This window comes from Barbus barbus, assembly GCF_936440315.1.
Source record: "Barbus barbus genome assembly, chromosome: 5".
NCBI lineage: Eukaryota > Metazoa > Chordata > Actinopteri > Cypriniformes > Cyprinidae > Barbus > Barbus barbus.
Window position 1 is genome coordinate 27,585,504 of NC_136733.1, and position 22,856 is coordinate 27,608,359.

The 22,856-nt window shown below is 38.2% G+C and overlaps 2 protein-coding genes across 9 annotated transcripts in view; one reads left to right on the forward strand and one right to left on the reverse strand.

Moving 5' to 3' along the window:
- Positions 1-8,216, reverse strand: part of LOC306869198 (kelch-like protein 13) — a gene marked incomplete at its 5' end in the record, with an annotated part of 58,659 nt that extends 50,443 nt beyond the window's left edge. For 2 of the 7 annotated variants that reach the window (XM_079415853.1, XM_079415848.1), the window contains 2 exons: positions 1,512-1,589; positions 8,132-8,212. In XM_079415853.1, coding sequence (XP_079271979.1) covers positions 1,512-1,564 — 53 coding nt within the window. Of the gene's footprint in view, positions 1-1,499; positions 3,115-8,131 lie in introns of those variants that run through there. The other 5 variants (XM_079415854.1, XR_013784150.1, XM_079415850.1 and 2 more) reach the window with 5 other exon arrangements.
- Positions 8,217-8,974: 758 nt separating this feature from the next.
- LOC306869233 (WD repeat-containing protein 44-like) lies at positions 8,975-22,746 on the forward strand. 2 transcript variants are annotated; one of them, XM_079415910.1, is made up of 20 exons: positions 8,975-9,300; positions 9,432-9,552; positions 10,975-11,008; positions 12,743-12,820; positions 13,456-14,056; positions 14,197-14,330; positions 14,430-14,522; positions 15,248-15,384; positions 16,028-16,111; positions 16,560-16,818; positions 16,935-17,073; positions 17,557-17,621; positions 17,771-17,887; positions 18,004-18,126; positions 19,091-19,282; positions 19,429-19,530; positions 19,697-19,812; positions 19,920-20,047; positions 21,727-21,876; positions 21,954-22,746. In XM_079415910.1, the coding sequence occupies exons 2-20, from the start codon at positions 9,476-9,478 to the stop codon at positions 22,040-22,042; spliced, it is 2,718 nt and encodes a 905-aa protein (XP_079272036.1). In that variant the 5' UTR covers positions 8,975-9,300; positions 9,432-9,475; the 3' UTR covers positions 22,043-22,746. The 2 variants fall into 2 exon arrangements, with proteins under 2 accessions (XP_079272036.1, XP_079272035.1); XM_079415909.1 differs by having other exon boundaries at positions 9,021-9,552.
- The last annotated feature ends 110 nt before the right edge of the window (positions 22,747-22,856 follow it).

Sequence of the window (22,856 nt, forward strand, 5' to 3'; positions counted from 1 at the left end):
CATTTGGATTATTGAAGAAATTAAAAGGGTCATGAACTGCCTTTGTTTTTTATTTTGTACTGCTCGAGGTCCACTTATGTCATCAAGATTTTTACATGAAAAAGATAGATAATTTTGAAGTAATAGGCTATTTTTGTCCTTTTTTGACCCCTCTCATCTGAACGCTCCATTTGAATAGGTGTGGTGGATTGTAGATTCAGAAGTAAACGCCCACTGCTGATTGGCTAACAGTTGTGCATGTTTGACAGCCTACATCCTTCACAGATGGACGCTGCTGTGATTTAGGTTAAAAATGCATAAACACTCATATCAAATGACCTGTAATAACAGACAAAGCAATAGTGATCATGTAATAGAAACAGTTACTCACAATTGTGTGCTGCGACATTACTGTCGGATCTAATATAGTCGGCACAGCATCGTCTTTTAGTTTCAAACTTTCTGAAAATCCTGTGTCGAATTGTGTCTTGTTTATAAACAAATTGGCGGTAAAATGAAGTGAACAAAGGACAAAGTTCTTACTGATGTGGTCTGGCACTTCATTAAGAATAAAGTTCATGAAATAAACACTATTACGTCATAAAGTGGCACAATCCACAACCTGTCATTTTGGAAGACTGGCTTCAATGCAAGCAGCTGCTTTAAGACTAATGAGAACGTTTTGAGTTCTAAAACTTACAGAATGTTTTTATAGCACAATGACCTCTTATACATCTAAAGATAAAGGGAATTTTGATTTCTAAGTTCATGACCCCTTTAAGTTCTTTGACATTTTAACATGTAAGAATCAACATCACCCCACAGCTTCCAACAACTCTTTAAATCTTTATTTAAAATCTACAAGTTGGAAAGTTTAAGTTAGAAAATTTGCAAGAGTGCGAGTATAAACAATCAAAAATCCACTGACTTCGGGACAATGGAAGTGGAAGTGCAAAAATGCTAAATTTACTCATGCAGCACTCTACTGAATATCAACAAACCTGAACGTGCACAATTAATCATATAGACAGAGAGTTTCTGATTTATGGAAACCCGTTTCGGTCTCAGAATAAAAATCGTAATATTAATATAATTACAATAATTACAGTAGTAATAAAACTAACTGAAGGGCAGAGTGATGTATAATTGATGAATAAGATAGCATGTTTAGTACCATTACATCACATTACCAACAGAGAGCCTAGTCTATATTGTAGGATCTAAAAGAAAACATATTTCTGTTTGAACCACCTGAGAAGACTGCATAATACACACACAGCAGGACAAATGTCACAGTTTCAGCGATGTTCTCCATGATGACAGTTCACATGAGACCGATGGAGAACTTCAGAGCATGTGCGTATTGTGTTCATGACAGAAACAGATGCACAAAGCAAACCAAGAGTACGGTGTCCAGACAGAAGAGAGGGTAAATGAGAACGCATGTGTCTCTGTACAGGGACAACGAACAGACAATATGAAGTACGAGTATGTGTGTGTAGAAAAATAAGATGACATACATTGCACAGTACCTGTCGTGTAGTCCCATGGACAGGGTGTCTCCTCTATGCACAGGGTGGTCCATGCCCAGGCACAAAACCCCAGAACACCTTGAAACATCAGCAGAAAGACAGGAACATCATGAATTATGGAAATAATCAAGAAAGGGGTGACATCTAATTTAGTAGACTTATTTTCTGTGGGTTAACACTCAAACAGAGCTGTCTTTGACCATGTTTAAACATGTTGTAACAACAGTAATTTTGTGAAATATTATTACATTTCAAAACAAACATTTTCTCTCTCATCTTTATATATTTAAAATGTAATTTATTCCTGTGATGGCAAAGCTGAATGTTCAGCATCCATTACTCCAGTCTTCTGTGTCACATGATCTTTCAGAAATTAAACATTTCTTATCATCACTGTTAAAAGCAGTTTTATTAGTATTCTTTTATGCATAGAAAGTTTGAAATGATAAAAATATCTTTACGGTCACTTTTGATCAATTTAATGCAACCTTGCTGAATTAAAGTAATAATTTTCTTCAAAAAGAAAAATATTACTGACCCCCGCTTTTAAACGTATAGTGTATGTTAATACTGTTAACAAATTTCACTTTTAGCTGCTATAAGCATTTTATTATTTATAGTTGGAACAAAAATATTGATGAGTCCTCCTGCATTACACAGATTTTTGTCCACTCAAAATGAGAAATATCCTTCCCCTGCAAACAGCCAGAAAGCAAGCAGCAAGTCATGTTCATGGCTGTAATGCAATTAATGCCTATTTTCATATGGCACAAACCCTTCCATATGACCCAAAATGTTTCTTAGAGATGCCCAATATATCAGCTGATATTAGATTTTTTAGTATTTAATTACTTTTTACGGATAGGATACTTTTGGCATCATCTTCTGCTCACTTAAAGGGATATTTCACCCAAAAACAGAAATTCTGTCATTATTTACTCACTCTCATGTCATTACAAACCCATAAGACAGTCTGTCATCTTTGGAACAAAAATTAAGATATTTTGGATGAAATCCAAGAGGTTTCAGACCCTGCATAAACAGCAATGCAACTGAAAAGTTCAAGGCCCAGAAAGGTAGGAAGGACATCATTAAAATAGTCCATGTGACATCAGGGGTTCAACCTTAATTTTATGAAGCTATGAGAATACATTATGTGTGCAAAGAAAACAAAAATAATGACTTTTCAACTATTTCTTCTCTTCCATTTAAAAATTCAACCCGTGTTCATGACAATACCACAACACCTGTGTGTGCATTCCTCACTTAGCAAAATAACTTAACTTGTGTTCTGAAGATGAACAAATGTCTTACGGGTTTGGAATGACTTGAGGGTGAGTAATTAATGACAGAATTTTCATTTTTGGGAGAACTTACTCTTTAAAGTTAAATCATAAAATACTAATAATTTAATAACACTGTTAAATGCAATCTTTAGCAAATCTCAAAGTTAAAATCGAATTTTTATATTACAGCTGTTCCCATTACTGCCGCTGTCTCTGAGTATTTGCAACAGTACAGCATATGGCATTTCTATTAATACTTAGCTGCTCATATTTGGGGCGTTGTCTGCCCCCTCCCCCCTCCCCTTCCTCTCTTCCGTCTGATCAGGAGACAGAAAAGAAAATCATCACAGGATATACCTCATCATCAGCCACTATACACAGTTCTCTCTCACAGATAAGGAAACAAAGCTGAGGAGCAGACACTGAATGACACCTCTGTGCAGACACACTCGTGACAGCTTGTGACCATCTCAATGACCAGCTAGAGTGTTTAACAGCTTCATTCTACAAGAGGGTGCAGCTCAAAGATCAACTGCTGCAAGAATAATGTATCATCAGACTAAAGGCTGAAGAAGAGCATCTAACATGGGCTCATCCTTGCTGTGTTTCTCCATGTCAATCACAGAGAATGAACTAGAGTTGAGAAGCTGAAACCAATTACATACACTTTCTGAACATACAACACCTTTTAAAAAAAAATACAAATGACATCTTGTAGCCTACCTAGAAATCTACACAACACAGCTCACAGATGGGTAAAGAAACATTTTCCCCATGTCCAGTGTTGGGAAGTTTGGAAACGTAATAGTTTACAGATTACAAGTTACTCTATTTAAAATGTAATAACACCTTTTAGTGCAACTATTTCAATTACTTTATTAAAGTAATGTAACTGATTACATTTGATTAGTTTTCAACTGTTCAATCATTTTGGAACATTTAAAGCAGGCATTAACCTTACAATAGTACTCAACACTGATTACTGTCAGAATTTCAGAATCCTTCTTCACTTGAATTAAGATTATAATAATTTAATTTAAAGTTCAGCCACCACAAAATCAGACTTTAGCACCTCTTTTTACTTTGAACTCGTTCTGTGGTTGAAAGCAAAATCTTTGCATAGCTATGATAGGAAACTGGCATCTAATAATGCTTTGGAAAAAAAGAATCTTAAAAAATAAAAGCATCCATAAACCTGGTAACATTTGTTCAATTGATGTTTGTGTTCCTGATTCCATAAAGACGACTGTCCAGGCACTTTTGAAAGCATCACACCATGGAAAGAATTTCTGCACTTCAATGGCTTGTACAATTCTTCCTCATTGCCGTGGCAACCACTGTGTCTTAGCAACAGACAGAGGGGTCAAAGATAAACTGTGCCAAACACTCCGAACCTCACCAACATGTTCGGGTTTAGTACGTCTTCTTATAGACTTCAACTAACAGTTTCACTCTGTCACATGTGCTATTAAAACCTTCAATGTCAATTAAGTCCGCAGTCACTCTCTGTTGTATTTATTTAATCAACCTTTTCTAAAAATTGTCTAAAAGTCTGCAGGTAATCTCGGAAACATTCTGTCTGGCCTGTCAAAATACCTGTCATTATAATTTTGTTAATATCTTAATTTTTTCCCCCACAATTTTTTATATTTTCCATCCTTTAAATTTAAAATTAGTTAAATTATTTCCCCCCTTTTTATTAGTTTTTAAGTATGCCTATATACAGGTACATCTCCAAAAATTTGAATCTCTTATTTCAAAAAGTGAAACTTTCATATATTTTAGATTCATTACATGTAAAGTAAAACATTTCAAAACTTTTTGTTTTACTTTTGATGATTAGAGCTTACAGTCAAAAATCAGTATCTCAAAATACTAGAATATTTATTTACTGTATAATTTCTATTATATTTCAATTCCAGGTATCTCTTGTTCTTTGAAACCACAATAATGGGGAAGACTGCTGACTTGGAAATGATCCAGAAGACAAACATTGAAGCCCTCCACAAAGAGGGTAAGTCACAGAGGGTCATTACTGAAAGGGGTGGCTGTTTACAGAGTGCTGTATCAAAGCATATTAAATGCAAAGTTGACTGGAAGGAATAATTTGGGTAGGAAAAGGTGCACAAGCAACAGGGATGACTTGGGCTGCCATGTCATCTGCTGGTGTTGGTCCACTGTGTTTTCTGAAGTCCACAGTCAACGCAGCCATCTACCAGGAAATTTTAGAGCACTTCATGCTTCCTTCTGCTGACAAGCTTTATGGAGATGCGGATTTCATTTTCCAGCAGGTCTTGGCACCTGCCCACACTGCCAAAGGTACCAAAAGCTGGTTCAATGACCATGGTGTTACTGTGCTTGACTGGCCAACAAACTCACCTGACCTGAACCCCATAGAGAACCTATGGGGTATTGTCAAGAGGAAGATGAGAGACACCAGACCCAACAATGCAGATGACCTGAAGGCCGCTGAGCAGTGCCACAGGCTGATTGCCTCCATGCCACGCCACATTGACGCAGTAATTCATGCAAAAGGAGGCCCAACCAAGTATCGAGTGCATAGAAATTAACATACTTTTCAGAAGCCTGACATTTCGGTTTAAAATATCCTTTTTTTATTATTGATCTTATGTAATATTCTAATTTTCTGAGACACTGAATTTTGGGTTTTCATTATCTGTAAGCCAGAATCATCCAAATTTGAAGAAATAAAGGCTTGAAATATTTCACTCTGTGTGTAATGAATCTATATAATATATGGGTTTCACTTTCTGAAATGAGTGACAAAAAAAATAGACCTTTTTCATGATTTGATTTTTTTTTAGATGTACCTGTAGTTCTTATTCATTTTAATTTCAGTTTTAGTGTCAGTTATTTTGTACTTAAACTAAAATAAAAATGTTGCCCTGGCAAGTAGTGAAAATAAAATTTCTTATAAAAAGTTAAAGATTTTTATATTTTATTTCCGTTAATGCTTATTTCAAGTAATTTTAATGGTTTTAGTTTTCATTTGAGTTAACTACAGCCTCTTTCACACAGCAATTCCAGAAAAACTAAACAAAAAAACAGATAATGTGTCCTGTGATTTGTCCTGGAATTGTTTGATTCTTGGTTCATTCACACTGCCAGTGATTTTCCGGTATCTGTGCGTGCGTTAACACACATCCCATAACAACATGTAAAAGGCACGCCTCATTTGGATCTTAAATTTATTAATACCGGGTCGTGGTTGCGTTCATACAGAAGGCACTCTGCAATTTTCCAGAAATAACGCACTGTGTGAAAGGGGCTTATAACTATAACTATAACTACCTTGCTGTGCATTTTATTATGGCCACCTAGACCAACTTCCCTTCCTCTAAATTAGAAGCTATTCTTCATCTGTAATGTGATACTGCATTGTTCATGCCATCACTCAGAACTGAATGCGAGGCTGGAAATCAATGCTGGATTAAACAGAGCAATGACGGCATAAGACCCCTTATAACCCCTGTCAAATTCAATATGTAAAATCTACACCAGTGCATACCAAGCTGTCATATTAGCCATTGACAAAGCTTCACATGACTGAACGGTTTTCATAAAACCTTGAATAGGTCACAACTATTAAAACAGAAGAAAAGTGTGTTGAATCATCCCGTGAAGCATGTGCGTCAGCAAAATGTGTGTTTCTGACACATTACTACACTATGCATGTTAAACCACAGCCAACAACCACAGCCCACATATCAGCCTCATCTTCAGAAATTTCAGGTTGGACTACACACTTCATAAAAAGAGAATCTTTTCACAACCATTACAATTTTTTTGTCCTCTCTTTCAGGATCCCAATGATCCTGATTTCCACCCATTTCCACAAACACACGATGAAGTGTTTGAATGTGTCAAGTACAGCTTATGAAAAAGGCTTAATTATAATATTTTTGGTGTATGCTAAAAACAGACATCCAAGTATAATTTTTTCAGTAATAAAAAAGGCAGCATGATTAAAAATTAGAGGTAAAATAAATCAAAATAGAAATAATAAATAGAAATTGGAATTACATCAGGGAATTTGTGGTGTAACTATCTTAACAACCGGGCCTCCCCCTCCCCAATCAAGCAGAGTGGAACTGTAGTCACAGGACCCATAAATGAGTATTCATAGTTCTGTTACTAGCTATATATTCACGTCAGAGGCAAATATAAACAATACACTCCATTGAATGGCTTTATTTAAAAAAAATAAAAAAAATCATAAGTGCCTTGAAGTCACATCAAACCACGTGCTTCCTTAACAAAAAATAAAAGCAACAAATGACACGGCCAGGACAATACACAACACAGAACATACACTAAATTAAGGTTTCAGCCAGAGGCCCCTGGTAGAAGGGTTTGTTTTTAGCTATTAGTGTTATGTTACTGTTGTCATGGCATGTGAGCACATGGTGGCCCTTACAGCCCCCAGCTGCTCTGAATCATGCTCTTAATAATTGAGCTCAACTTTTGTCACACTCTGACAGCCGGAGCAAGTAACTGCTGAGTATCTGGAGCTACATGAATTTAGAATTCATCAAACACTGTTTGATAACAGGGTCAACAACTAAGCAAGAGTTCTTTGGTTAAATTGTCCTTAATTACTCAGTCTGGTTGATGTATGGCCTTTAATCCGATGCAGACACCATTAATATATAAAACTGAGTAACTTTTAACATACTGAATCAAACAGGTCCTATTTAAGTAAATAAATAAAAAATTACCGAATTAGTTTATAACAACAGCACAAAGAAAGTTTAAATGCGTGTTAGAAAGTGAGTCCAAACAAACACAAAAGGAAAACAGCTCTGGTCACCAACAGAACAGCAGGGGTCCAGCCCAAATAACTAAGAGATGATCCCAGTGGCCCTAAATGAACAGAAATAAGGCATCTATTTGTTGGCAGCACTTCGTTTTATCAAGGCGTTTGTAGTACTCGTCGTTAGTTCAGACCCAGAGTTTGGGTTGTGGAAGAGACTCTTGGCGATGTTTAAGTGGGAACTACACAGAACCCGCCTCACGCCCTCACTGACACCAGTCTAGCGGCAGAACCGGAGCTTTGAATGTAGCCTGGCTTCTGGTTTTGTCCGTTCTTGAAAGCTCAGCTCAGCTCTTATGAATAAAGGACCAAACCTGAAGCATGGCTCCCCATTCGCAGCTTTGCTTCTGCTGCTGCTGCTACATTAAACGTTAGCTTCAGCTGACAACAAGCTACTTTTCGTATTGAATGATGTGTATCTTTACGTATATGCCACTGATATGTCAGTTTGCCAGATAGAATACTAAACAAATAAACTTTTAAAAGCCGTTTCGACTTACCACAACCTCTGGAATTTACCCTTGTTTTCTTCTTAAACCCCCAAATCCACTGTACTCATGGACCTCGCAAAGCCCCTCCTCTCTTGTTTTTCATTGGCTGTGGCCTCAAGGGAATACGGCACGTACGCCTTGCTGATTGGTCTACGTTCGTGTCAATCAATCTTTGACACTAAAGACTTCCGTTACCAAAAGAAGTTCATGGCGCAGGGATAAGAGCAGTGATTGGTTGATTCTTCCACAGTCGGGATGTAATTGGACGGTATTGTATTAATATCTATGTTTATGAAGAACTGTTCGGCATGACATCACTGTATTGTTTACTAATATACTTTGATTAGTAGATCGTACTACAGGTGGACTGTGGGAGCTATACAAATATTATAATCATTCACCTGGTATTAGCAATTCAAGATGAGATAATGTCACAATTAAGGCAACTTTTTAGCAAATCCGTCAGACTGTAGACTAGTTAAGTGTGATTTGTCCAAATTTTGATCATTTAAAAAACTTTGCACTGTACTATATTGTGATAATTGATAATTTTATGTAATGAATGCACTGTTTACAAAGGGTTACAAAACTATCAAGTAATTTTCACTGCTTGAATATACTTTACTGTTCATTTTACATGTTTAATTTAAGAATAACATCTAACATCAATCTATCTCTATCTGTTTGCTATGATGCAGAATTACACTGACCCAAGTCTACTGCACTCTCCAGTGGAGGAAAATAGATATCACAAAAGCTATCTATCTATCTGTCTGTCTATCTGTCTATCTCCCTCCCTTTTTCACTGATCAAGGATTCATCGGAACAACCTCAGTCCATGCAGTATGCTTCAGAGTACAGATCAGCTGTGCATGGTTCATGCCTCCAAACACCGCGAGATATTGCGAGATTCGGTGGACGCGAGAAGACCTGCCTCCGTTTCTCTTCCTCGTTTCGGTTTGTTTTTCGATCATAAATCTTGGTAGGGGATCTTTCCGATATGCTAGGATCACTGACAGCCCGCATGGAAAGCTTCGGGCGGACCTTCACATTGCATTACCTCCTGATTAGATCGACATAACCGGCTGATTGTGCTTTAAAAAAAAAAAAAAGCCAACCCTGCTGTCTGAGATCGTGCAATCTAGGCCGTGTGTCTGCTTGCGTTATCGTATATTCAGGTGAGCGGAGCGGCCTATCCCAGCACTCATGCCATAGACGCGCGCCAGGAGCAAGTCCAGATACGTGTCAGTCGTTTATTTTCCCGTTTTCTGGTTCACAAGTTCTGGGACTTTCTCCTCGTTTGCTTTAGCAACAGCAGCAGTGGCGGCGGCCTCTGTATGCAGCCCGGGCTCAATGGCGTCGGACACCAGCGACACGGAGGAGTTTTACGATGCGGCGGAGGATGTCAACTTCACTCCCTCACCTCATGCGTGAGTCTTATTTTAAATATAACAAAATGCAGATTATTCTTAATGCGCCAGGTTGATGTCTGATGTCCGTCAGGTGAATGGAAAATGAAAAGCTGTCAACAGTTGCTCCATTGCATGTTTATAGATTTACTGATTTCGTACAGCCATATACCGTTTATTATGTGGATACATAAAGTCATATGACTTTTGCACTAGTGAGCTCTCTACCTAGACAGTATGTTTTGGCCGTTCGAGTCAGCTGAGTGGTTTTGAACCATAGCCACAGTCTCGCCTTGACACGTAGCGTTCAGATGATGTTGCTGTTATGTTGTTTTGGTGCTTTCACTTGAACCAAATCGTTTTAAATGCTTTTAAATCCTAAAAAGAACTTTCTTAGTGTGTTCCTTTGAGGAAAGAAAGTCATTAAGGTTGAGGTTTGGAATAATATAAGCATATCAGGTCTGGAAATGTGGGGGATGGAGTCCACTTCAAAATATAGAGTACTTTTATCCATGAAATAGCCTCCAAACACAATGCAAATTTCATCCATGTATATATAGTGGGATTTATGGTTTAAAAATAGAATATGTCCCCCTCCCAAGTGAATCTCAGCCATTTCCAGCACTAGAGGTTATGTACCTGATTTTAGGTGAAGTGTCGTCCAGTTTGCAATTTTCCCACTGTATTCAAGTACCATTCTCTACTAATACGATACGTTTATAAAATTACTGTCTTACATTTTGTAAATCATGTATTTAGACTGAGACTTGTTTGACAGGCAGCGTTTTAGTCACAAACATGACTGCTATTTTCAGAAAAGGAGCCCAAATGATTCAGAAACCCAGTGACTCAGAGTCTTAGTGTGAACAAAGATTTGAAGACATGAAGGTTCAGAAAAATAATTGCTCTTTTATGAAGAACAATTCCACTTGTTAAGTATAGAAAAATCCACCTGTTCTTGTTATCACAGCATGACTGGGGTCAAAGGTGCGTGTGAGAAGAGCTGTGACCGTGTCGGAGGAATGTTATGACAGTGTCATCAGTGATTGCTGAAGGCTAATTTAAAAGTTTGTGTTTGGTTGCTGGTCTTATGCTTAGAGTTGCTGAATAAACTGTGTGTAATGAATGAGATTGAGGGGCTTGTCTGTTCATGAATGCTGTGTCAGGCAGGCCACACTAGCTAGTTTTAATTTGGCTCAGACCTCATGTAAACTCGGTGCTGGGAGGAGCCCTCACACCCACTGACTGTTTATGTATACACACAACTTTATTGATGTTCACTAATTAGACTTAACTTGACTTAATACAGTGCTGAAGCGAATGAAAACTCAAAATCCACACATTTTCAACCAATATGTGAGCATAGGCCTATGTGTCAAAATGGAGCTGTGTGTGTCCTGGAGACCTGTGTTATTAATTATTTGTTTTTTTTACTCCTTATAGGTCACCGGCAAAGCTTGAACTTCCTCAGCCTGGGGTAAGAGTTTCCTGTTATTTACACAAATGCTTCTATCTGTGCACTACAAAGTGAAAATGTGATAAAAATTGGTGAGAATTTACTAAGCAAATAGAAAGGAATTTAGCAACTTGCCCATGGGTGGTTCCAGACAGAATCTGCTGATTTGATTGCATTGGTAAATTGTGGAATTAAAAAAGTGGAATTAAATGCACTACAGCCTTATTGGCAGCTGAAATAATAATAACTTGAGCAAAAACATGTATTTAATGAATATGGAAAGGGGGTATGGGTTTGTTTGATGCATATGTCTAAGTTCGTTGATAGCTTTAAGCTTTTAGAGAAGTGCTTTAGTCACATGAGTGCAGGATGGAAAGATGATCAGAGGTTGATAGTAGAATTTGAGGCTTTGCTCTAGTTCTGTTTAATTATTTAAATAAAACCGATCCTGCCAAACAAACCAGGGCTCAACTGCTGTTGAAGTATTTTAAAAACGGTGTTTTTTTTGGGGTTTTTTTGGTTCGGAACACTAGGCTTGATTGTGTTTATGGGGTGCAGTCTAACATGTTAATGCTTCGTTTTAAAAAAGGCATTATTTTTCACATAATTTACCTTTATTCTACACCGCTCTCTCTCTTCTTCTATAAACGTGCTGATCATTTCCTGCTTTTATGAAGCTCCTCCCTCAAAAATATGCAATGGGCTCAGATTGGTTAGCTGGTCCAGTGTGTTGTGATTGGCTGAACCGCCTCTAGTGCGCATCTAAACGTCCCGCCCCTCAGTTCAGCGACAGGTGCTCCGGTTGTATTGTAAACAATGGCATCGTATATATTGCTTATCAATTTGAGCCCGATTGAGACCCAGAGAATATTAGTGAAGAGGATCGCGCAGAACCTGTGCAAGCACAGCTCTTAATGGTATGTTTTTTTTTGTTTGTTGTTGTCTCATACTTTTAGATGCGCTGTTATTTGTAAATGCTACTGCTTCTGTTAGCTTTTAATATACGGTTTTATCCTGATTAAAGCTTTAATACAGTACAGCAACTGCAAGCGCGTCCATGTATAACGCTTCTCATAGCTACAGTATGTGAAAATAAGTGTATAAATGGAACAGTTTATTGTTGGAGCTGAGCTGATGAGCTGAATATGAGAGAGAGAGAGAGAGAGAGAGAGAAAGAGAAAGAGATACAGAGCAGGGACCTGCGAGCAACAGAACTGAGAACCGCTGGTTTAGAAGATTGATTTTGAAACTTGTGAATACATTAGAATCATCAGAAGACAGAATTGAGATTCATATATGAATAGATTTCTACGTGCACCCCTAGTTTTCTCTTCCTCTTCTCTAAAGCAGCACAACATGGCCTCGCCCCCTTTTCTGCATGTTCCCGGGGGTGGGGTTTATCTGGGTTTGTGAGGTAATGAACCTGGGAAGTAGCTCGTAGTCCCTACGAGCTGTTTTTGTGGGCATTAAACTGTCAGAATTTTAAAAGACGGTATCTCCGTTTGCATTGAACTTTCAGCACTGCAACTTTGCAGATATTGTTTATGCTCAAACAGCAACATTACACACTAACTAATGTTAAAGAACTGAAATCGCAATCAACCACCCCTTTAAAGAACGTTTTGAGAATTCTGGAACTCTATTTGACTTTGTAAAGACCTTTGACATTTGACTTGATTTTTTCAACTGAGAGGAAGGTTTGTATTTAAGAATTGGGTGTTTTTTTTTTCATCTGTTGCTTTTGATTGCTTGTAGGGTCCGGCAGAGAATGTGGTACAAGAAGTCGCCGCTGGATTGGCTCAGCCTGAATCCCGCCATGACGATTCTCTTCAGGTTTGGCCATGATAAAGCTTTGCAGTTCTTACTTGCCGCTTTTTATTCCTTATATCTAGTCTCTCTTTTCATTCTCTCTTTGTTTCTCTTATAAGTAATTATAACAGAAGCATTCTGTGCTCTCTAGTGTATGTTTGCAGTTGGATGTCTGCCCAAAAAACAGGTCATTTCTCTTAAGTGGTGTATGTCAACGGGTTACTTGCAACCCAGCAAGAAAAATGCTTAATGCAAATATTAAATCACAACTTGCTAATCATGCTTTATTAGGATAGAAAAATAAGTAGCTTGTTAAATAAACTTTCAAAAGAAAAGGGAAATCCTTGCATCAAAACATACTCAGAATTTTGTGCCAGTAAACAAAAATCAATGCGGGGTATATGTGTTTGAAACTCTCCTGATAATTCTGCTCCTCCTGAGTGCGTATTGCAAGTTGGTTGGATGCCAAAGTCTTCTTGATCAATAAATGTGAACCCTGAGCTCTCTTTAGACATGAATCATTATTGATGTTGTAGGGAAAAACTATAAGATTAGATGCCTCGTGTAAACAAAGCTTTTGTTTTGATGAACAGTTGCATTGTACATGAATGCTAAAGCATGATTTTCTGACTGTCCCTCTTTCTGATTGTTCTTTCCAGATCATTGACAGTATTATAGAAGAGAGTCAGAAAAGTGGAGTGGAAGATCAGTTGTTGAGAGGAGAGGAGGCCTGTGCAGCCAAATCTGAAGGGGAGAGGGCAGGAGCAGAAGGCTGCAGTGTTAAAGAAAACCTGGTTCCTGAGGGCGCCCTGGTGCCTCCAAAGGATCTTGATGTAACACCACATGAGTCGGGTTGCATTGAGCAGTTGCCTGACGTAAGGCCGAAGGAAGTGAGGTTACAGGACATTCAGGACAGCGCTCCGGATGTGGCTGGTCCTGCCCAAGCAGGTCAGGCTATGCCACCCCCTCCTGACATTACAAGCGCTTTGGGTCAACCATCGCAACCCGCATCCCTGCCTTGTGCAGAAACGGCTGATATTCTTGAACAGATCCATATGAGTGATGCAGATGGCCCTGGCCCTTCCAAACCTCCCAGACAGTTTACAGTGGAGCCAGATATTGTAGCTAGCACCAAAAAGCAACCGCCCTCAAGGCCACCTCCGCCCACTGGGGCTCCACCTCCAAGGCCGCCTCCCCCCTCACGGCCCAGCTTTTCTGCTAAAAAATCCCAGGAAGTGATACGACCTGCAGGGCTAGAAGGTAAGAGTTTTTAAATATTGTTGGTTTAACAAGTAAAAATGCCACTCTATGTCAGTTAACACTTCTTATTGGTATAAAATGAAATGTGAACTATTAACTAATTAATGACTAAAGCGATAACATTCTCTATGATTGTTCAGTCTGTGTAGAGCCAGCAGATGAACTGTGTGGATTGGTCAGCCCAAACGCCACAGCACGATGTATTGCTAAAGAACTCCAGCACTCACTGGACCTCGCTAGCGCCACTAGTGGTGATAAAGTGGTCACTGCACAGGTTCGCATTTAATTACAGCCATTTCAAATAATAAAAATATTCAGATTTCACATGAATATTTGATATTGTACCTTTCTGTCTGTTCTTTTGTATAAGCAGGAAAACGATGAGCAAACATCAAGTCCTACTGGAAGCGATACTGCTGGACCGCAAAGACCAAGGTCTAACTCAGGAAGAGAGCTTACAGATGAGGTAATGTTTGTGCGCACAAACTTGCATTCATGTGCACCTACGTTGCAAGATGAGCATAAGAATAGAGTGTTGCAGGGATGATGTAGTTTTGTAGGCCAGCCAATAGGACTTTTCTATTAGCTTTTGGATTATTGCAGAAAATAAGCTCTGTGGGTTTCAAACTCTTATAAACGTACTACTCAACAGTCAACAACACCACCGCTACGCTTCCAACAACTCTTTCAGTCTTTATTAGAAATCTACAAGTTGGACAGTTTGAGTTATGATAGTTTGCAAGAGTGTAGGTATAAATACAAGAGGACTGTAAAAGTGGACCATTGAGTAGAGTTTACCCTTTCGGCTTAACGAGATTTAACATCAACGACAAACTTTCACCAAAACCCCATTGACTTCCGGATGAAGGAACCGTGCTTGCTTCTGGGTTTTAGGATGCATTCCTGCAGCACTCTGTGAACTAATACCTGAGAGGGACATATTCTAAACTTTATTAGCTTGACTATATTAATATGGTTAGGTCACCCAGTAGTTGTAACTGATTAGCTGAAAAGCAGGTATGTGAGTGATAACTACATTAGGAGGGCGACTGTGCTTTCATTCATTTGGGAAAGGCTTTTGCTTGGTTGTATTTTACATGGCCTGCTGCAGTTTTCTGTCTCTGTGATGTAATGAATCTATTATAATGATTTATCACTCAAAGCAGTAATCCATGTGTGTTTGTTATGCAGGAGATTCTTGCAAGCGTGATGATCAAGAATCTGGACACTGGTGAGGAGATCCCTTTGATCCAGGCAGAAGAGAAACTACCGACTGGAATCAACCCGCTCACACTGCACATCATGAGGAGAACCAAGGAGTATATCTCGTAAGAACCACCAACTGTTCACTTGATTCTAAGACGTAGATACACAAGTTCTTTGATTTGGCTCCATGAAAACATGGACCAATTTTCAAAACGTCATGGCGCCTAAGATGTCCTACTGTATCCTATAATCCACAATCCATCACAGAGTTTTGGAACTCTTCTGAGCTGATTTTACACTTCATGTGTAATATCAAGGATCCTTTTCCTTTTATGACACTCTGCTTGTGCTGATGTGGTGGGGTCCTCAGGCAGCAGAATCGAATCCTATCAGTAATCTGATTCGCTACACTCTCATCTGCCCTCATTTTATCAGCCAGAATGAAACCTACAGACTGTTTTTCTCTTTGGAAGGGAGAAGGCATGTAATCCCTTCTCCTTTTCCTCTCTCGTCTGATTTGAAACCACTTGAACACAAGTGGAACATTTTGGCAAGAAGTGCTTCATAATGCTGAGCTGATAACAGTTTTGTAGTTTCTGTTAGTGTGGTTAATCTGAAACAGTTGGGTAGCTGGATCTGGTCCTGGATCAGTGTTTCTAATTTCTAATTTTACATCAGGATTAAATGCAACCTAATTTTGAAAGCCAGCAGCTCTGAACGCTTTAGGGTGGGATCTCACACTATTTTTTATTTTATTTTTGGCAGAAATGATGCGGCACAGTCGGATGATGATGAAAAGTCCCAGACTGCACTTACAGACACAGATGGAGGGAAACTGAAACAGAGAACGTAAGAGATGGATGTTTATCTATAACTGTAGTCATAGTTTTGAGTAAAAATACACAATTAAGAGAAAATAAAATGTACTTTAGCATTTAAAAGTTTGAGGTCAATATGATTTTTATGTTTTTTTTTAAAGAAGTCTCTTATGCTCACCAAGGCTGCATTTATTTGATCAAAAATACAGTAAAACAGTAATTTTTATGATTTAAAAAATAACCATTTTCTATTTTATTGTATTTTAAAATGCAATTTATTCCTGTAATGGCAAAACTGAATTTTCAGCAGTCGTTACTCCAGTCTTCAGTGTCACACGATCTTTCAGAAATCATTCTAATATGCTGTTACAAATGCATTGATTTCTTTAAAAATATTTCAAACCTTTGAATGGTAGTGTAATTATGACCAAATAAAAACATATATCTTGAAGGACCACTTATGATCTTTATTCACTCAGTACACAGCTGAAAAAGTTTCTGGGCAAGTCTGTGAAGAGGGCAAAGCACTTGGCAGAGGAATACGGAGAAAGAGCAGTAAATAAAGTCAAAAGCGTTCGGGATGAAGTGTTCCACACAGACCAGGATGACCCATCCTCCAGTGATGACGAGGGGATGCCGTACACCCGACCGGTCAAGTTTAAAGCTGCTCACAGCTTCAAAGGGCCCTTTGACTTTGACCAAATCAAAGTAGTGCAGGACCTGAGTGGAGAACACATGGTGAGGAGAGCGTATGTGACCTTTAATGTGAACTTCAGCATGTTTTGTGATCTGTGATGTAGTTAGTTAATTATTCAGTGATTTGACCACTCCTCCTTCCCCTGTGTCTCTCTCAGGGTGCCGTCTGGACAATGAAATTCTCTCATTGTGGGCGGCTGTTGGCTACAGCAGGGCAGGATAATGTGGTTCGGATCTGGGTCCTAAAAAATGCCTATGACTATTTCAACAACATGAGAATAAAATATAACACAGAAGGTAACCACACACACACAGACACACACACATGCTTTCTGGTTGTCAAATCTGTTTATTGGACCTATTCATAATGAAATCACCACTTGTCTTACTGTGTAGTTTAGCCCAAGGTTAAGCTTGATCTTTGTCTAGGAAGTAAACACTGAAAATCAATAAAAGCGAATGACTTTCAAAGCACAGCGCTATTGTTTTGCTGCCCATGTAGAAAGTATGCAAATCAACCAGCTCTGTTTTAAAACCTAGTGAGATGTTAAACATCTTGAAGCCTCATAAGTGACCAGAATTGGATCTCTCTACATAGGCAGCACAAGTAGCACTCTGCATGGAGTGCTTGCAATTGATTTCAGTTAAGTTTGGTGTTAGCTAAAGGTGTGATTCTCTAATAATCAAACAAAAATATATTGAGTAAAATATCTGTTATTACTATTTTTGTGCTGGGTTTCCTTTAAAAAAAAAATCTCTTTGGTCTCTCTTATCTTGCAGGACGTGTGTCACCATCTCCCTCTCAGGAGAGTCTTTGTTCCTCAAAATCAGATACTGAGGGAGGGGTAAGTTTTTTTTTTTTTATTTATTTTTATTTTTTTATTTTAGCTTTCGGGTTTCTCTTCCTGTTCTTTATTTTGTATTTCATGCTTATAAGTGATTATTTAAAGCTATATAATAAAGATATTGGTCTCTCCTGCTTCCTCTCGCTCAGTCTGGTGCTGCAGTGGAAGATGCAGACACTGAGGACAGAAACGTGCCATTCCGGCAAGTTCCGTTCTGCAAGTACAAGGGTCACACTGCTGACCTGCTGGATCTGTCCTGGTCGAAGGTGAGAGCATATGGTCATCAGTGCTCTACTGAACCACTTAAGTGTGGAAAACATTTGAAGTTTACAGTATAATGAAGATGAATTGGACATAATTAAATCTCTTCTTTTCTGAGTAGAACTACTTCCTGCTGTCATCATCAATGGACAAGACGGTTCGTTTGTGGCACATCTCCAGAAGGGAGTGTCTCTGCTGTTTTCAGCACATAGATTTTGTTACAGCCATCGCATTTCATCCCAGGGTAAGTGTGCTTCTCGTGTACACAACTGTTTGGGGTTGGAAAAAGCAGATATAGGGCCAGATTTACTAACAGCTTGTGCTAGCGCAAACCGTCTTTTGGCGTTAAAATAGTACTGTTAGGATTACTAAAGCTGCGCTGTGAAGAATTGGCGAATTTTTGTGACTGACTTTATTGAATATGCATTTGTAGGAGTTTCCCAGGTGCCAAATTTATGGGAGGAGAGTATTACAATCAATTATGCAACGCGATTTACTAACACTTGCACTCGTCAAATGACTGGTATTTAATTATTTAACGCCAAAAACAAGCATGTCTTAAAGCAGGCGGTAATTTGTGCTGCTCACGGTAGATTGCGCTGGTCAGTATGGAAATGTTCTGGCTGTATCTGTGTTCTTTCATGTGCGCATTGTTAGTAAATCGCCTGCAGAATTTTCCCCTCCCATCGGCGCTTTTATGGAATTGCACTCTAATGCTGATTTGCCCTGTTTAGTAAATCTGGCCCCTGGTTAAATATTATTATCAAGGGTTTTTAAAATGTAATTTATTCCTTTGATGGCAAAGCTGAATTTTCAGCAGCCATTACTCCAGTCTTCAGTGTCACACGATCCTCCAGAAATCATTCTATGTTGATTTGGTGCTCAAGAAACATTTCTTATTATTATCAATGTTGAAAAAAGTTGTGCTGCTTAATATTAATGTGGAAGCATGATGCATTTCTTCAGAATCCTTTGATAAATAGACGGTTCAAATAAATAACTTTATTTTGAAATCAGATACTATAAATGTCTTTACTGTTAGTTATAATCAGTTTATTTACTGTTAGTTATAATCAGTTTAATGTGTTCTTGCTAAACAAAACTTTTTAATTAAAAAAAAAATCAAACTGACCCCAACCATTTGAATGGTAGTGTATGTGTCCACTGATTTGAAAGTTTGCGTTTTAATAGCTGCGTTTTTCGTTTAGGATGACAGGTATTTTTTGAGTGGTTCTTTGGACGGAAAGTTGCGGTTATGGAATATTCCAGATAAGAAAGTGGCATTGTGGAATGAGGTGGACGGACAGACACGTCTGATAACAGCAGCTAACTTCTGCCAGAATGGAAAATATGCCGTTATTGGCACCTACGATGGACGCTGCATTTTTTATGACACAGAGGTGAGTGTTTGTTCTTGTAAGATTTAGACGGGAGCAATGATTCTCACTTGAAATGAAATAGGATTCTGAAAAACAGTGATTTAGAAATCCAACCCTAAATATCGATTATTAATCACTCACTACTTCTTTCATCATGTTCTGCTTAGCGCCTTAAATATCACACCCAAATCCACGTCCGCTCCACGAGAGGCAGGAATCGTGTTGGCCGAAAAATCACCGGTATTGAGCCGCTGCCAGGAGAGAACAAGGTAAGAGGAAAGAGACTGAAAATAGAAAAAGACTGCAGATAGACTTAAAACCCTATTTATTTACTTAAGTATAACATGAATAATAATATTTTTATTCATGTCAAGGTGATAAAACTTGACACCATCTTTCAGTCTCAGTTCATGCTAACTTCCTTTTTCACTGCAGATCTTGGTGACGTCAAACGACTCTCGCATTCGCCTGTATGACCTCAGAGATTTGTCTCTGTCTATGAAGTACAAAGGCTACGTGAACAGCAGCAGTCAGATCAAAGCCAGCTTCAGGTGAGAAGAGCAAGTCTGAATGACACACAGCCCAAATATGTCCATCTCTGATCTTACAAAGTTGGAAAATATGAGTGAATCTCAAGGATCTCGTCTTGTTCTTGTAGTCATGACTACTCTTTCATTGTGAGTGGCTCAGAGGACAATTATGTGTACATTTGGAGCACATACCACGACCTGAGCAAATTCACCTCTGTACGGAGAGACCGCAATGACTTCTGGGAAGGGATCAAAGGTAATGATGGAACAAAAATGAATCTTATACTGAGAGCAGCAGCAGTTAAACAGATAAATATTACAGGAATTATTTGTTTTGGCAGTCTGTCAAATGTCTGGAATGTTTGACTGACTGAAGGTTGTACAGCCGCCATGTTCAAAACATGGTCATGATCATTAGGGCTGCATGATTAGTCAAAATCAAAAGGTAAAAGTGATATGGCTGAGTGCGATTATCAAATCTAAAGACTGCGATTTATTTAACCCCTTAACTGTTGAAAACAGACTTGAAAGTGCACTATTTAAAGTTAAATTGTTATAATTCATGAATGCTAAATTTACTGTAAATAAAATGTACAGTACAATTGTTATATTATATAAAATGTTTTAATCAAAATTTGGCATAAAATTAAAGCCATATGTCTAAAGTTGTTTTCCTAATTTGATGTTTATCTAAAAAAAATTGAGGTTATTATGCAATTTTGTTTAGGAGTTATACCACAAACAGCCACCGGGTGCCTTTCAAACCCCATTGAATTTTTTTATGCACTTTTCTGTCACAAATGTATCAATTTCTCTCTCACTATTACTCCTATCACAAAATACCACCAAATATGGAATCTTGAGACTCAGACCTTTCCGATGATATGTATTTTTTCAAGATTATAAAAAGTTTTGATTCTATAAAACCGTAATACCTTTGGATTATGACACCTCCCACTAAGGGGGAGGAGCCCGCTAAAGATTTTAAAGTACCATTTCTATGGTAACGCAATATCCGATTTCAAAACGGTTTTCACAGGATGAATTTTGAGATTTTAAGCTTTCAAATGATATATAATATATGATGATTACTAAAAAATGTGATAGGAAAAAAGGAAACGAATAGAATTTGTGTCAAAGGTCAGAGCTCCTGTTATGGTGTATATGTTTTGAGGAGCGCTCTTGTCATAAATGAATCTATTACTGCTCCTACATAATTTTTAACAACAAACAGTGGTAAAATATCTATTTAGGAGTCTTGGACCTTTCCAACGATATAGTTTGTCATGATTAGATTAGGATTTAATGGTAATATATTGAAGTAAAGTTAGGCGTCCCGTATACGGGACAGTGACAGTTAAATATATGTGCAGAGTAAAGCACCTCTTTTACAAATGAGCAGCTCATGATCTGTTGCTTCTCGTCTCTGTGCAACATGGTCTGGAGCAAATGCTGTTCCACACTCATTCATCTTTGCATTTGGGTCTTTTGCATCATCTTCATAAACTTGTAATGATACACACCTATAAACCAGCTGCTGTCAACGAAAAAGAAGCTTTTAAAGGGATAGTTTGTCATCATTTACTCTCCTTCATGTCGTTCAAAACCTGTATGAGGTTCTTTTTTTTTAATATACAATAATTGAATGTTTTAATACTTAATAATAGTAACAAAAATGTATTTGTTCATTTGTAATTTCTTTCTTTCATTTGATTTAATTATTATTATTAGTATTGGTATTGTTTTACAGTCAGATTGATGTATCACACATTTTTTGGCCCTACAAACAAGCACATAAAACCTGGTGTGGGAGGGTTTTTTTCTGTTTGTTTTTTTATCACATTTACATTTTTTTCCCCCTAATAGTTAAATTCTAACAAACATTACTGTTTGTACTTTTAGGGTCTTGAATTACATGTGCTTTCTGCTTTGTAGCCCATAATGCCGTAGTTACTTCAGCCATTTTTGCTCCGCATCCGGATCTCATTGTGCCTCAGGAGGCAGGAACAGAGAAGCCAGGGACAGAGAAGCCAGACTCGGACTGTAAGAGTGACAGCACAGATGACTCGGAGACCATCCCATCAGGTACTGACTGGAAATAGCATTGTGAGATCACAAAAGTGCACTAAACAAAAGTAACCCATTCTTCTTCTTTTCCTCAGGGGCCCTGAAAACAGACCACACTGAAGTTTTGCTCTCTGCGGATTTCACTGGAGCCATTAAAGTTTTTGTCAATGTTAAGAAATACTGAGTGCTTGTGCTGAATATGACACCCAGCAAGTATATAGAATTAATTTAAAAGCTCCTCAGCTTTCAGACACAGCTAAAACAAAATCAGTGCCACTTTACACCTAACTGAGCCCCCATTCATTGACCAATCAGCTGCTGGAGAGTGCTCTGGGAGGCGGAGATTATAAGCCCCGCCTTGTATGCAGAGAACAGGGACCCAGGAAGTTGGAAGGCGGGGACGGTTGAGGAGCAGGGACAAATGTCATTACAGCTATACACCTTTCTTTACTTTCTTTTTAATTTGATATCATTTGAAGAGGTATTGTGTTACTGTATGTACAAAAAGGGCTTTAATTTGCATAGAGCAATGATGCCATTTTAATGGATGAGTGAAACTGCAAGCCTGTATGGAGACACAATGGATGTGGGAGACACAGGTAGTCAGCCCTACACACACACACACACACACACACAGACTTTGAATTTCCCACTGCACACTTTAACCCCAAAGTCAATGTTTCTGGAAAACACGAGATCTCACATTTCCAACATGAGCACTAACTGAACTCATTTCAATCTTTGAATCTTTGTCAGTGTTATTTTATGTTGTAAAAAATAATTGAACCTGATTTTTTTATGTGTATGAATCCAGAAATAAAAAAAATATATAAAGATTTTCCCTGTGTTTTGTTTTTACATGTATGCAATAAAATATTTTTCACTGCTATGTCTGAGCAAAGGAAATATTTTCCATATAATATTAAATGTTTTTCTACTGACCAGAAGAAAGATGTCCTGGATTCCTGCTCACCTGTGTAAACATGCCTTAGTTCTGC